The following is a 17006-nucleotide window of genomic DNA, read 5'->3' on the forward strand; positions in this document are numbered from 1 at the left end:
CAGGACCCCACGCTGAGCTCAACTTGGCGGCAAGGAGATGAATGGGAGGACAGCGGCGTGCATCGCCGGCCGCATCCTATCTGAAAGGCCCTTAAGGCTGTGAGGACTGAGGTTTCTCCTCATCATCATTAAGTCCTGGAGGGCGGGCAGCCCGGGTTCAAATCCGACCTGTGGCTCATGTCATTCCCCACTCTCTCTCTTTGGTTTCTGATTCTGTCCTATCTACCAAAAAATCTTGTTTAAAATTATTTTTATTTTTTAAACTTTGTGGTAAGTTATTATGTTTTTCTAAAAACCCATACGCAAAAAGTTCTTATCAGAAGAATGTTCATCTATAAATCATGTCTCAGGGCCCCTCCCCCCTCCAGCTGCACTACATGGACTATTCCATCATGACCCTCAGGTCTTATGGTGCATTCAGGTGCTGCTCGGGTGCTCCAAGTTTCCGAGTTAGGAAGTCATTCTTCCGACTTGATTTCAGTTCAGAAAATCTGAATGTTGTAACAACAGCAACAAAGCGTTGATGCTCCAAAGAAGATCAGTGAAATGTTACTGTTACAGTTATATTTGAGTAAAAAGTTGATGTCCATATACGTGTATTAATAAAAGGTATTTAAACATTAACTAAACATATTTTCCCCCTATGTGATGACGTCAAGTCAGGAAGTCGAGCACCTCATTCTTTTCCGAGTGACGAGTTGTTTTTCCGACTTGAGCAGGTGTTCATGTGCATTTTACAACTAGGAATCTCGTTTTTCCGATGTGTCCGACACCACCTGAATGCACCATTAGTGGACAGCGTGTTTAAAGGGATACTTTAGCCATTTGCATTAAGCTTTGTATCATTAGAAACCTGGTAGTAGTTTTGAATGGTCGTGCATCCTGCTAACAGGCTCTATGGAGAAAGCTGATGATGCCGAAAAAAACTGATATGGATGAAGTAGGTTTTTAAGACCTGACTGTCGGCGGCGGTGAGGACGAGGAGCCGGGGCCGGCTCGAGCTGGGGCGGACTGGTAGTGTCGGTGCTCTCACTGTTTGCCTATGGACACAGACATAGAGTCTGTTTTCTGACAGGACTGGAAGAAATCTCTGAATCAGTTGAGGAAACGGCCGTATGTGTTGTAGTAAATGTCTGTAAATAGAGGACCTTAGTGGGAGTGGCCTGCGTTGCTGTGCATTCTGGGATTTTTTGTCTTTCATCCACATGAGCCAAAAAGATACTTTCTGCCTTTTCTCAGTCAAGAAGGCACCAACTTCAAAATGTATTTCACATTTCTACATATATGACCCAATGTCAATACAGATTCATGTTTCAACGGGTGAAGTATCTCTTTAAAGAAATTATTGACACGGCATCACAGAGAGAGAAAAGAGACTAGAGCGAAAGAGATAGAAGATAGAAACTAATGAACAAGCCATATGAAGTGAAGCTTATCTAGCAGAGCAGAAAAAAGGATGTAGAGGGAGGAAAAAGAGAGGTTGATGTCCAAGCTGCCAAAAGTTAGAACTTTTTTTTACAACAGTAGGCAACCAGGCCCCGAAGTCCTGTGACGTCATGAACACAAGATTACTGATTCCTACAAGTGGAGACGATGAAATAAAGAAACACACACAGGAGACAAAGGAGATGAAGAGAAATACAGACAGAGAGGATGAAGAGAAATACAGAGACAGAGTGGAAGAAGAGAAATACAGACAGAGAGGATGAAGAGAAATACAGAGACAGAGAGGATGAAGAGAAATACAGACAGAGAGGATGATAAATATCAGAGTATCAGCTGTTGCAGTGAGTCGCTGTACTTCTTTCTGTAAATGTGAAACGTCATCAGTGCATGCAGACAGGCTTTCCTCCATATCTTTTACCGTGACACTCAACGTAGACAGAGAGGATGTAATGGACTCTCTGTATTCCTTTAGCTCGGACCTGGCTGCAGTAATGTCGGCTCTAATGACTGCCATTTCACTCTCCAACACAGCCCGGACCTCAATCTTCAGAGTCTCTATCAAATCTTTGAGCAGGGAGGACAGAAGCTCACTTTGAAAAGTCTCCGTGTCCGTCGTAGATGCGGCTGCAGCTGAGGCTGCTTCTCCCCGGGGAGGTTTTTCAGTGGAGGCCGCGGTCGGAGTACGAGTTGAAGGCCTCGTGGTTAAAAGACAGTTTTTTCTTCCTTTGGATGATTTAGCAGACATTTTGTTCAGTTTGTCTCAGTACAATGCAACAGGAGACTGAGTTACCTCCAAGTTTTCTTCTCAAAGTGTGTCATTAATTATACTTTTAAAAAGGTTGCTCTGCAGTGCTCTAAAACAAATCTACTCACTCCATTTCTTCTTCTTCTTGGTTTTATGGTGGTTGGCAAACAACAAACTGGTGCTTTTCTGCCACCTACTGGTCAGGAGTGTGGATCAAAATATCTATTATGTACTATTTTCTGTAAATAATAATAACCAGATAAAAATCTATTATATCTTGTCAACCAACTGAGTTTGTCCTACAGCTTCATTTTCTAAGTTATTTTGTAAGATATCTATTAAATCCAAATATACTTTAAAGGCATTATATGCAAATTTTTCACACTTAAATATAATAGAAATCAAGTATATCCTCTGAAAATAAGTGTGTGAGTCATGACTGTTTACAATGGGTGTAACACCCGAGTCCCACTGTCTGATGTTTTCAGAGTCCTATCTTCAGTTTGTTTACATCGCCCGGACGGCCGGCTGACTCCTCCCCTCACGTATAAAAGTTGTTTAATTGAGGGACTAGAGAAAAGAAGAATAACATACTGTACTCACTGCTTAACTGTGTTTCTAGATCACGCTCATTTCAGGTAAATTTACATGCAGTGTGAAGATACCAGCATAATAAAGATCGCTAGCATTAGCATGCTAACACAACAATGCAGCGCGAGTTGTTTTGGTTTCATGCTGGTGCTCAAGGGCGACATCTGCTGGATCAAAAAATCACATTTAAAGCCTTTAATTTCTTTCAGGTTCTCAATCATCTGTCTTCTTTTTAAACTTTATTTCTGACAGTGTCTAACAACATGTTCCACTGTCTCCTCTTGTCCACAGTAGTCATATTTGTGTTTTCCTGTTTTGAACAATGTGTTATTGAATCCAGTGTGTCCAAATCTGAGTCTTGCCACCTTTTCCTTCAGTCTCTGTTTAATAATGCTCTTCACTTCTGTTCCACTAATGCTAACTATCAAATCCATTTGAGTATCTTTTGTAGCCTCCTTTGCCACCTTGTCTGCTAATTCATTTCCTTTGAAGCCTTTGTGTGCAGGTACCAATAAAAACATCATTTGACTTCTGTATAGTGTTTGTTGTCTAAATGTCTGCTGTCTGAATGACTGTAAACTGATGAGTGATGAACTTGAATCTGAACAAATGACTGATCTCAGTGTTGGTGTTGTTTTAAAAGCACCTGTACACAGTCTTAATTCCTGATATTGGATAGTATCTAGTTTTTTAAGAGTTGTGCTTGCTGCTGATCCATATACAATACAACCATAATCTAAAACTGATCTTATTCATCCTGTATGCTTTCACAGCAGTCTGCCCCCCACTCACTCACTTCCAACTAAACCCCTCACAACATTATAAACTTTCTGAACATGCAGCCCATGTAATCCTCTCATCAAACCAGAACCCTAAAAACTTAAAGTGTCTTACTCTCTCCACTTCTTGATTATACAGTTTTAATTTGACATCGCTCCACACACACACACACACACACACACACACACACACACACACACACACACACACACACACACACACACACACACACACACACACACACACACACACACACACACACACACACACACACACACACACACACACACACACACACACACACACACACACACACACACACACACACACACACACACACACACACACACTATAAGGCGACCAGGCCATCCACTCCAGGTACCACCCTTTCTGAAGGATGTACAGCTCTGTAAAAAACTGAGGCATCATCTTGTACTATACCTAAACAAAGACATCACTTCAGATTAACAATCACACAAAGTAAAGTTCCTCGAACAGACTAGACACCTCCTCCTGGGGACATGTCAGGTTTGAAGTTACTTGTGGGCAAATATCTAACACACTGTCAGGTTTTTCTATTTTCATGGGTAGCACTTAACACAAAATCAGGTCCATCTTACTTTGTGGAACCACTTCATCCTTTATGGTGAACTTAAGTACTGTGGAGCTATGATACAGCATGTTATTGACTATGTGGAGCTAGCTGAAGCTTGAATAATTATACAATACATTTATTTTTAATCCTAGATAACTAAAAAATGTTTAATATGGAGTTTTATTAGTCTCTTAGCCTGCTGTGACACCTGAGCTGATGTAGTTCCATTATTGACGTGTCAATGTTCTGTCATTAGTTCACCATTTCTTTGGTTTGGTCAGAAAACAGTTCCCTTTTCTTTCATGTCTAAGCTTGTTTGTGGTTATTACAGAACAAATTTCCTGCATTTGTAGCAGTTAATAATTACTTTATTATGTTGTCAAATGGTGTAAATAACCTGAGAAGTTACTTTTATACAATAACCATGGATTACGTCAGACCACGATGCCTCAGATTTTAAACATCTACTGTAAAGGCAGTGCTATCCAGTACTTTTTTATTTCCTTATTTAAACAGAAGCTAAACCAAAAGAGAGACTTTGGTCATATGATGAATTATAAAGTCCAAAGCTTTATTTGTTTCTTTTTTGTGTCAAATGAACACAACTATAAATGTACAACACTAGGTTGGACAAAAATGCCAATAAAGATGCAGAGTTTAGGAACATTACTCAACAGTCACTTTTTCCTTGCACTTTGTAAACTGAAAGATTAAACCAGTATTATAAACAAATACTAAACTAAAAAAAAGTGTTTTTTACATACAGTGCTTTTGGTTGCTAAATAAAAACTGCTCTAAAAGAGTTTATAACTTCCTTCACAGCTTAAAGGAACAGCGACAATGTCACGAAGTTCGACAGTAATAAAATAAGCATAAATAAGCTCAGATGAGTTAAGATTATAGCAATTTAAATAACGGAAGAAGAGCAAGAATTTTGGAAATATCACAGGCAGGAAACAAAGTGATAAGACAGAATAAAATGGGATAAACTACAATAATAAAAGGATACGGTTGAGATGAGTGGAAATAATAAATATAGGAAAAGATGAGAGGAAAGATCAGGTGAGATAAAATAAATTACAGTGAGATAATCGAGCAGAGGGGTAAGATGAGGAGATAGGACGAAACAAATTGAGGTGAGATAAGATAAACTGTAAGAAGAATGGGGATTAGAATATTTAACATCAAGATTGATTGGAAATAAGAAAGGGAAATGAGCTGAGAGAATTAGAAATAACATACAGAGAAGACATTAGAGGTGATAAAGTAGAAGATAAGATAAAATAAATTTAGAGATGAGTGGAGAGGTTACATTAGATACAATTAGGAAATATTACTAAAAAGGAGATAAAAACGAATAAGAATAAAAGACAAAAGAGAAGATGAGACATGGTATCGGTACAGGAGATAAGGTATGACAGGAGGATGTAAAAGAAAAGGTGAAATTATATAAAATATTGAGTTAAAAAGGAAGGAGGTGAGCTGAGATCATATGGGAGAAAATAAGAGTATAGGAGATAAACTATCAAGAGACACTGTGTCAAACCTGCATCTTAAAGAACGCTAAGTCCAACATTTAAAAATGGACGTGCTATTGTTGCACCACATTATCAAACATGAAAGTGATCCAAATGATCCAACATGATGTGTCAACAGACAATATAGATTAAACTTTCCTCTTAAGAGCTGTGATTCTATTCTTAATGTAGAATTTAATAGATAACCAATTTCTGTTGCTACTTTTTCCTGTTCAAGGCACTTATCGCAGTCGCTTTTCCCAGGAACACGACATTTGATGATGAAGGACATCATGTGCTTCTCAATGGCAAGGATCTCCTCGTTCTCCCACATCCTTTTCTTGGCAGGCTGACGAGCTGTAAAATAGTTAAGACACATTACATTTCTGTGTTTCTATATGGACAAGCTATTGAAATCAATAAACAGTTAAAGTCAACCATCATGAGCAGACCAAGCTTAAGTGGACAGTGGACTTAAGGAGAAGCCACACTCCATCCCCTCACCATACACAACAGCACTATGTCCACAATGGACACTTTCAAGTTCCTAGGACCACAATCTCCCGGGACCTGAAGTGGACCGCTCACATAGACACTATCCAGAAAAAGGCCCAGCAGAGGATGTATTTCCTGTGTCAGCTCAGGAAGTTCAACCTGCCTTGGGAGCTGCTCATCATATTCTACACTGCAATCTTCCAGTCACTTCTCTGCACATCAATAACTATTTTGATCTGTAATCGAACAGGACAGACAGACTGCAGCAGACAGTCAGGACTGCAGAGAAACTCATCAGGCCCTCCACCCAGAACTTATACTGGTCCAGGGTCAGGGAATGGGCAGGTAACATTCCTGCAGATCCCTTACAGCCCAGACACAAACTGTTGAAACTCATCATGCTCCATTAGATCACTGTACACCAAAACAACCAGACACAGGAATAGTTTCTTCCCCCAGGCCGTCACACCGATGAATACATAATAGTCACAGCATCAGAACTATCACTGTGAAAAAGTCATGTGACAGCCAATGTGAATGTAAATAACATTATTTACCTATCAATTAATATATTACTTAACTATTATGTATATTCATTCACAGTTAATCATGCTAATATAATTTCTTTGATGCACAAATGTATGTAACTGAAAATACTGTAAAATTGATCTATCTCATGTAAATTAAACAATTTGCTCTGTTATTACATTATGTTTATTCCAACATCTTATTGTGTAATGTTGGCTTTACATCTTAGTTTAATGTTTAATGCTTGTAGATAGAGAGTAAAGTTAACCAGAGCCAAACTCATATGCTTGTATGTTTACACACACGTGGACAATAAAGCTGACTCTTTCTGAAGACCCTGATCATCATTCCCTGTTTTAAAACAAGAATTGTCTTTGTTCCCACAATGTCTATTACAGTACAGCATCATAAAACACACTGACAATCAAACAAATCAACCTTGGACAATAATATACATTTTTTTTAGATTGATCTTTTAGCACTTGCCTCTTTCTCTTTTTGATGACTGAGGGTGCTGTGGTGAGGCATCGCTACGGTTCTGCTGTGGTGAGGCATCGCTACGGTTCTGCTGTGGTGAGGCATCGCTACGGTTCTGCTGTGGTGAGGCATTGCTATGGCCCACATCTGATGCCTCGTTCTCCTCCCTCTGACTAGATGTGACCCGACTTTCTAAAAACCACAACAACAAAAAAACAACAACAGAAAATATGAAATTCTAGTGTATTTATCCTACCCCAGTAAATGACTATGTCCCAGGCTCAACCTAATAATCAGTATCAGCATTCTAATGGACTGGTATTGTCAAAATTAGTCTTATCCCTCCGTGTGGCTGTTACTATGCTACTCCTTTCAACAAACTGAGTCCACAGTGGGAGCATTCCCCTCACCAAATGCTAGTACAAATTAGAGGACTGCAAGCTCTGAAGACACAAGTTCCACTAAGGGGAGGATGAGTTGCATTGAACTGTTTATCTTTAACTCATACAATATTAACATTTAGTAAACAAAAGAAACAGACTAAGTGACAGAAGTTATACTACATTAAAGGAGCCAAAAATATAAATGGGATATCCTTACACATAATGGATGTCTTCTAAATACATGAGCATGTTCACAATTCAACTCACATGAAAATACTTACCGTGTTTGTCTGGCTCCACCTCAGCATCGCTGTCAGGATGCACATTCTCTGTTAGGGGGTGGTAGTAAGGAGAATGACTCTGGTTTAAATTCATTTGATTCATGCATAAATAATGCATTTAGGAAAATGTATGAAATAAAAGTATTAATGTACATTTTTTATTTATGTAGAGACATTTGAAAAGAGATTTAAAAACAATAGTACCCTCAGGGTCAATGCTGATTTCATCGAGGGTCTTTCCCTTAAATTCTGCCAGGCGTCCTTTTTCCAGAGCCATGAGAACTTTGCTTATTTTAGCAAGTTGGAGGGTGCCCTCAGGAAGTCTGTAGAACTGCCGATGCACTCTTATATCATGGCCGAGAAAATCTGCTAACTGATCCAGCTCTGTATTACTGAGGTTGAGAACTTGAGATAGTGTTCCTGTTTGTTTGTGCAGTTTTGTCGAGGTTAGACTTTCAGGACTTGTTGCACCACAGACCTTGGCAAAATGTCTAAGGCTATCAGAACCACGGTAGCAGGTAAAAGCAGTTGGTCTTGCAAATAAGTACTTGTTCTCCTGAGGAACCCCACATTCATGCCGTTTGCTCACCAGCAGATCCAATGCTTGCTGCATTGCTGGGGTCAAAAGCACAGGAACTTTTCTTCCCCTTTTTCCTCTTGTCTCAATCCTTCTGAAGTGTTGGCAGAGTTTCTTTTCTAATGCAGACAGAGCTTCACTGACATCTTCCCGAGGGTCTGATACATTGTTAGCCAGATATGCAGACAGGGGAATTTTGGACACCTCCCCTGCTCTTCTTCGGTTGAACAAAATAACTTGTGTCAAAGTGATCTTTGCCAGCTGTGTCCATGTCTGCGAGGATGCCTCTGTCGATAATTTTGCGTGGATGTGCTTTTGTTGAACATCCAAAAAAGAATGCAAGGTCTGGACATCTTTTGTGAATGGAAGCAACAGAGGGGTATTCCACTTGGATTCCTGAAGAGTTCTTAGAGATGCAGCTGATATCATCTCGTTCCATCTGGCCTCATATACTCTGCGGAAGGTACGAGCATCTTTTGCCACACTGTAGTTGTTCTGTACATTGGCACGGCTTTCAACAAGAAGAGAAATCTTAGTCAAGCTATGTCCAATTTTGAGAGCAAGACTTGAGCACTTATAAGCATGTTTTTCACTGTCATAGCCTGCCACACATTTCACAGCTTGCACAACTTGCATAAAGTTCGCAGGTTTGATGTGGTCTTGAATAGTCTTTAAGGAAGTGGTTTTCCTTGAGCAGAGCAGAAGCCTTCCAAGCTCTCTACATTTCTGCCGAATGTACTCATGTTTGCCAGCATCATAACCAAGTCGGTTAAACAGATGCTCACCATACTCCATGATACAGGCATCAGATTTGACTGCAGAAGAAACTTCATCTTGTACCATATTGGTTATCAATCTCCAAAGTTCTTGTTTGACACCAGGTGGTGGTGGTGTAGTAAATGCACAGAGAGCCTGGACACGGGTTTTGCCTGGTTTGCCTGGAACATTAGGCTTGAACTTGCAGATGATCATGTGCCGCCAAAGAAGTTTCCTTGCATAAAACCCTTGACAATATGTACAATGCATAAAATCTTGTGCTTTGGAGTCCTGTCTTGGCTGCCTGCGAGGAACAAGATTTCCAACACCGGAATTTAATACTTCAACATTGTGTGCAAAGTTGCCTCTGTTTCTCAAATGTTCCAGATGCATTTGTCTTTCTTTTGAGCGTTTAGGAAAGGATAAAGCCTCTGCAACCTCTGTCGTATTGGGATGAGCCCGCTCCAAATGTCTTGCAATTTTAACAACTCCCAACTTACAGTAAAGACAAAACTGCTTTTTGTTGTATATTCTTGACCGGTTCTCCTTTTTACAGATGGTAGGTATGACGAGTGAATCATCAGAATCTCTATCTTCTGTAAGGAGTGAAGAGGCACTGTCAGGAAGATTCTGGTCCAGATCTGGTATTGAGTTTTCCAACAGGGAACCAGTGTCTCCTATTTCACTCAGTTTTGATGAGTTACCACTCCTAGTTGGTGTTGTAGCACAGGACACACTAGTTAAACGTTGCCTTTTACGTCTTGTACCACGGCTGCATCTCTTTCTTAAGGGTGAGCGTCCTCTATAAACCAACTGTTTTGAAGAGGCACTTGCTTCTGTTGGGGAAAAAACACTATCTTCAATGTCATCCACATGCCTTTGAAGCAAACTGTCTCTCTGGCTCTCTCTCTGTTTGACGGGCCCAAGAACTTCACTGATGTCTGTACCATCAGAATCTTCACTGGTCTTTGGGATATATTCCTCTCCACTGTCAGCTGAGGTTGAGTCAAAAAGCTCATCCGAATCCAAATCAATCCAGTTTTTCATCTTGGGAAAATAAAATGTAATATAAATTCTTGTTGAAATATTTGCTTAACCTTTTTTTCATCTTGCTCAAAATTATTTGTTTCTTTACCTGTATGCTTTTGGTCCTCCTAAGCCTAGGGATAGGAACTTGGTGGTAACCCTTTTTGGAGAGGCTGAGTTCATAGTCAGAGGCAGAACTTGGACTTGATATCTAGAGTCCAAAAGATTTTTTTTTTTTCACTTCTATTCACAACAAAAAAACACAATTGATGAAAAAGATACACACACAAAATGTACCAACTTCACAATACCTGAAAACATCTGTTAACATGAACAGGATTCCTAGATGGAGTCTGAGATTCATCAGAATCTGTGTAGTCGACAATGGAAATATTTACTCCAACTTTGTTCAGACCGGTTGCATCAGAGCCCTATTGAAATAATAGTGACATGATAAAAAGAAATGTGGAAAATACAAAGCTTTGTAGAGTGGCGGCATTTTACATGATTAGGTGACACATCATGTTGGTTATCAAGTCATTCATCAGTCTCTTACATTTGCACACTGTTTTTGTCTTGCCGGTTTTCTGCTCATATCACTTCTATACTTCATTTTATGCCTGTATGTCCCTCTTCTACTGAACAAGAACAAAAGAAGACAAAAGCACATAGCCCACTATGCTGGACAAAAAGGTCATTATTTCGGTAAAATCTAATTACATTGTGCATATTTTCATACATTTATTTTATAGTGCGAGGCATTGCTAAATCCCTATTCATGACACATTTTTTAATGGTCTGATGAATTTAGATAAACTGTGATTTGGTGTATTAAAAATATATTTCAAAAACATTAGAAATTAAGTGATTTCATGCATTTAATGAATGCAGTAAATTAGAATACACCAAACAGAAAAACCTCCAAATAAACTGGCACTGTATCTCACCCTCTAGAATGAGTGCCTTCTAGCATACCTCTCAAATCAGATGAACATAGATCGTAACCAAACAAATATGTACTTAATAATAATCAATAATGTTGATACTTCAACAATGGATCAATGAGGAGAGGCTTCGAGATCTAAAAGGAAGACCAGTAAACGGTTCAGAAACATAAATGAATACCTCAATCTGGGAAACAGAAGTGCTCTGAGGATCCTGCTCCATGGTTCTAGAGATTGAGAGGTTCATAGGAGATTGGCTTCCATCCTGAAGAACATAATTAACCATCATTACTAATTGTTGATCAGTATTCAACTGATTCAGATTGAACAAACAACATTACAACAAAATCTTTAAAAACATACTTATTGTAGAACACCCTGAAGCCTTTAGTTTACATTTTCCATCTATGACCCAACACTGACACTGATTTTAACCAAATATCAATCTAAAGTGTTAATACTAAAACAATGGATCAATGAGGAGGGGCTTCAAAAACTAAAGGAGGGACACACTGAAGACCAGAAAAAGTTCAGAAACATAAATGAATACCTCAATCTGGGAGACAGAAGTGCTCTGAGGATCCTGCTCCGTGGTTCTGGAGATGTCAGCCTCAGCAGAGTCTGTCATAGGAGATTGGCCTCCATCCTGAAGAATATAATTAACCATCATTACTGATTGTTGTTGATTTAGATTCAACAAGCAACATTACAACAAAATCTTTAAAAACATACTTATTGTAGAACACCCTGAAGCCTTTAGTTTTAATTTTCCATCTATGACCCAACACTGACACTGATTTTAACCAAATATCAATCTAAAGTGTTAATACTAAAACAATGGATCAATGAGGAGGGGCTTCAAAAACTAAAGTAGGGACACACTGAAGACCAGAAAAAGTTCAGAAACATAAATGAATACCTCAATCTGGGAGACAGAAGTGCTCTGAGGATCCTGCTCCGTGGTTCTGGAGATGTCAACCTCAGCAGAATTTTTCACGGTAAATTTGCTTCCATCCTGAAGAAAAATTCAGTGTAATTGTTCAGTTGTAATCAACAGAATAACACCTGGGTGTGCTACTCAATTTAGACTAACCTGTTTCCTCCAAGGCCAATCTGCTTGTCCATAATCATATGTTATCTCTTCCCCAGCATTGATGTCCATCATAGCAAAGAGAAAGAGGTACGGCTTGCCTTCTGCTATGATCTTCTTCATTTTACAGTTCGGGTGCTTGTAGTCATCATTGACTAGTCTTCCTAGACTGCCATCTTCTCGAGCTGCATCAACACTTCAAAAATATATTAAATCAATTATTAGACTTAATAAAATCAAATATCTGATAGAATTAAAAAATAATAATAATCCACCAATCATTTAAGAGAGAGGTTCAATAAAGATCATTTAGTTTTTTTTTGTAACACAGCTCAAAGCTTTCATTCAAGTGACCATCACAGAGGGCTGGAGGACAAAAAGTGCTGAGGGAAGTAGGGTCCACCATTGAACACTGTAGAACTGCAGAACAGAAAATACTTAGATCAAGTGAACACAATATTTGATGTCAGGATGAGAAGTCTGTTCCCTCACGAGGACAGCAGAGTGTCAAACAGCATTAATCCATGATCTCCTCCTCTCTGGGTTTTCTATCAAACATTACATTCTGTAGAAGAACAACCCTGGCTTATCTCCTTGTCAGTTAGTTCATCATCCAACAACTACTGACTTTGATTGAAATATTCAAAGAAGACTGATATTAGCATGTGGATAGCAGCTGAGATCGATAACGTCCCCGTAGTATACAGCAGTATTGAGCCTTTCTTGCCCGCCAGGTTGGTGGTTCCTGAAGTGTGTGATGTCACATGCAAGCTATGAATACCTTTAATACTAATACTAAGTAGACAGATCTTTACTGCCCAATTAACTTAGTGACTTGAATTAATATCACACATTGTTTATGAGATGAAAATACCTCAGCTGTGAAGAAATAAATTATTTAAAACTCAATCTTAGCCTTACCACCATGTTTTATCATGCCAGTGGAAGTCAAACATGAAGACAGCACATCTGCCATGGTATACTCTCCTCCTTCTCAGAGATTCATCAGAATCTATTAATTCTCCTCGATACTGCACAATGAAGTCTCCTTTTTGGAAATGGGTCTTGGCAAAGACCCCTCGACCTGATGCAAACACACAGATACATTTTCAATATACAGAGCTTCAGTGTTATACTTTAACACCCTGGAAACTGCACAGAAAGGAGTCTTTTCCATCATAATGCAACCATGACACTGGTGTTTGGTACCCATCAGTAATAGTAAGAGGTAAGCTCTGATAGTACTACAAATTCACAAAACTAAATAATACTGAAAAAAAATAATCATACCTTTAAAAGAGTCAATGTATTTCACTTCCAACCCTGCTGTCTTGTCCAGGCCTTTCAAAGCATGTTCTATTGCATCCTGTTTTGGGGATTTCCTCCGTCTCAGCGAAGCCATTGATCATCCTGTAATCAAATACAGAGCATGTAACCTGATAGTCACAGCTTGGACACACTACCTGCATGAGTAGCTTGTGACTGCTACCTGTTGATCTGCTGTGGCTCATATGATCATAGTGCCCAAACAGACAGTTTGCAGAGGTCTGCAGCATCCCTTAACTTTCTACACAGAATTAGCCTTGCACAATAATCATCAATCATCTAATGTATTGTTTTCTTTCATCTCACATTTCATTTATATTAATGCAGATATATGGAACTGAAGAAGTATTGATTGAAGAAAAAATGTAATATGCACACTTTCTTCTGTCTTTACTGTCTACATATACACATACAAAAATTGCAGTTAAAGCTCCTATTATAGATGTTAAGATGTCAATATGACTACATTCAATACTTTGTAGTGTTTAATTGGAGAGGCATGACATCAGAAGGAAGCTCATCACACACCATGCTGCGGTCTATCAAAGACTACACATGAAGCACTTTTATGGCTGACAATCACATCTACATCTCCTTTTGTGGATATATTTTGCATCAATATCTACTTTACTTGTTAACTAGTAAAGACTTTACTTGATATTTCACTGAGAAATAATGCATTTGCTTTTGAAGGTGTACACTGAATCATTGAGCTGCTTGAAGTAATGGAAGATTTAACTAGATATTATTATTCAAAATCTCTCTCTGGCTCACATCTTTCACACATTTGTAACTTTACAAGAATCAATATGACACAAGTATGATTTACTTACAAGGAATATCCTCAGTTTTAAGCAAGGCGGCTACAAGATTGACTTTCGCCACTTGGCTTTTTTTGTTAGCATTTAGCTACTTCAATTGAATGCAACAACTTTACAACGGGTACAAAGGGTAAAAAAAGCAAGGCATGTTCCTTTTTAACTTTATAACACGCAAACACATTTTTAACAATCCACATGTATTATGTTTAAGCTAACTCAGCTAACCAGACTCATGTCGAGTTAAACACTTCTTTGAGTCTGACCACATGAGTCTGGCTCAGTGCACTGAAATAAATCCATATTAAATTAAATATAACTTACTTTTTCAGTATCAGCAGCCCTGCTTCCATTTACTTCATCAAACTGGAGTCAAGTGCTTCTTCTGCTGCGCGTCTCAAACGTGATGAGATGAGGAGCGCTTGTTCAGTAAAGTGAGCACGTCCTGTAGGGGTGGGGAGGCGGTTACACCTACGATTCCTGTCTCCGCCCGCCTGGCATGTCACCATGGTTTATCAAGGCAACACAATCTCGCGGAAGAAATTCACTCATTTATTTATGAATAATACCTGTTTGTATTATGTTTAAGGTTAATTAATATAATTTTCATTCATTTTCATTTCTGTTATTTTTTGTTTAAGTGAAGTCAGAACATTTGATCACTGGCTTGTCGTATCTTAGCCTACTTCAATAGCTGTAGCTATCATAGGCTATTAATCACTGCGAAGGTTTATCCAATCCAATCCAATCCAACTTTATTTGTTAAGCACATTAAAACAGCCACAGTTGACCAAAGTGCTGTACAGAAGAATAAATAAAATATGTAACAGCTCACGAGATAAAAGAAAACTACATGTGAAGTACAGAATCAAGTTAAAAGACATAAAACAAGTAAAAATGAATAGGCACGCAAAAAATCGAAATAAAATAAATAAATAAGTCGACGTCTTACTATGTGTCAAAGGCCAGGGGAAAGAGATGGGGCTTAAGACGATATTTAAAAACAGGCAAAGAAGAGGCCTGTTTAACGTGCTGAGGTAAAATAAGATAAGATAAGATAAGACAATCCTTTATTTATCCCACAATGGGTATAGGTATATTGTTCCATAATTTTGGAGCCGCAACAGCAAACACACGGTCCCCTCTGAGCTTCCGCTTGGTTTTTGGCACCCTCAGGAGCAGCTGATCAGCTGACCTGAGAGAGCGGGTGGGCGTGTAGGGGTGTAGAAGCTCAGAGAGGTAGGGCGGGGAAAGACCATTAAGAGATTTAAAAGCAAATGAAATAATTTTAAAATTAATCTTAAATGGGCAACCAGTGGAGTTAGGTCTAAAATGGGGGAAATGTGGTCATATTTTCGTGTGCCAGTTAAAAGACATGCAGCTGCATTCTGTACCATCTGGAGACGGGCGTGGTAACAAAGGCGTGGATTACCGTCTCAAAGTGCTGCCTTGAAAGAATTGGCTTTATTTTGGCCAGCTGCCTCAAATGGAAAAGGCTTGATTTTACCCACTTCTCCCACACCGGTGAACATCCAGGGAAAGGACATTGAGAAGTGGACTCTTATAAGTAGGGGTGTTCACCTGAACAATAAGCTGTACTGGACTGTTAACAGCCAAGATCTCTACAAGAAAGGCCAGAGCAGACTTCATCTGCTGAGGAGACTCCACACTCTCTGTGCAGGGAGCACTCCTGAGGACTTTTTATGACTCTGTGGTGGTATCAGCCATCCTGTACGGAGTGGTCTGCTGGAGCAGCAGCACTACGGCTGCCGACAGGAACAGACTAAACAAACTGGTGAAGAAGGCCAGCTCTGTCCTGGGCTGCCCCCTGGACCCTGTTGAGGTGGTGGGAGACAGAAGGATGATGGCAAAGCTATCATCCCTGATGGAGAACGTTTCCCACCCCCTGCATGGAACTGTAACAGCTCTGGGCAGCTCCTTCAGCGGCAGGTCAGAAGGAGAGATACCGCAGGTCCTTCCTTCCTGCTGCAGTCAGACTGTTTAACCAAGCCTGCTCCCAGTTGATCACAAAACACACACACAACTGGACAATTCACTCTGACATGCAATAATAATGTTATATTATGTTTATCAAACCACTTTGTGCAATAACATGTTATATTGTCTATTTTTTTGTACATTCTTAATTTTTCATTTAAATTGTATGGGCACACTACGTTCACTTTTTGTTTGCAATCTTTGCTCTTTGCTGCTGTAACATTGTAAATTTCCCCGTTGTGGGATAAATAAAGGATTATCTTATCTTATTTTACGACAGCCTTAATCTGACTGTCAAGCTTAAGATCAGGGTCCACTTTAACTCCTAGTTTGTACAGGGGGGTCCCAGTGGTACCACCAAAAACCATCACTTCTGTCTTTTTATCATTAAAATTTTAATTTTGAATTTTAAACTTTTAAATTAAAAGTTTAAGTTCGGAGCCATCCAGGCCTTTATGTCATCAGACTAGTTTAGCCTAGCATTTATACTTGTACAAACAGATAGAAAAAGTTGGTTAATGTTACTTAATGTATCATTGTTAAAAAAGTGAAATGTTTGGGGTCTTAAAAGTTATTTATGGAACGAGTGAATATTTTTATATAGTAACTGTATTTACAATAAACCCATGTTTA

At 39.1% G+C, this 17006-nt stretch overlaps 3 protein-coding genes across 3 annotated transcripts in view; 1 reads left to right on the forward strand and 2 right to left on the reverse strand.

Annotated features, from left to right (window-relative positions):
• The window catches only part of LOC136181101 (NLR family CARD domain-containing protein 3-like), a 785212-nt gene that overhangs the window by 725812 nt on the left and 42394 nt on the right, over positions 1-17006 (reverse strand). The gene's annotated exons all lie outside the window — the stretch shown is intronic.
• LOC136181107 (NLR family CARD domain-containing protein 3-like) overlaps positions 1-17006 on the forward strand; it is a 432016-nt gene that overhangs the window by 195823 nt on the left and 219187 nt on the right. The gene's annotated exons all lie outside the window — the stretch shown is intronic.
• Positions 4974-9778, reverse strand: LOC136181065 (uncharacterized). Its single transcript, XM_065961249.1, has 5 exons — positions 8043-9778; positions 7839-7886; positions 7184-7366; positions 5898-6031; positions 4974-4979 (listed from the first exon to the last, which is right to left on the reverse strand). The coding sequence occupies exons 1-5, from the start codon at positions 9562-9564 to the stop codon at positions 4974-4976; spliced, it is 1893 nt and encodes a 630-aa protein (XP_065817321.1). The 5' UTR covers positions 9565-9778.

Source organism: Labrus bergylta, chromosome 2 (assembly GCF_963930695.1).
Source record: "Labrus bergylta chromosome 2, fLabBer1.1, whole genome shotgun sequence".
NCBI lineage: Eukaryota > Metazoa > Chordata > Actinopteri > Labriformes > Labridae > Labrus > Labrus bergylta.

Bases quoted from the DNA above. Each gene is read 5' to 3' on its own strand.
- LOC136181065 (XM_065961249.1), bottom strand. From the start codon at position 9,564: ATGCATCTGGAACATTTGAGAAACAGAGGCAACTTTGCACACAATGTT. The intron at 7,887-8,042 runs GTACTATTGTTT...ACCCCCTAACAG, and splicing joins AATCAGCATTGACCCTGAGG to AGAATGTGCATCCTGACAGC. The intron at 7,367-7,838 runs GTAAGTATTTTC...TGTGGTTTTTAG, and splicing joins GGTGGAGCCAGACAAACACG to AAAGTCGGGTCACATCTAGT.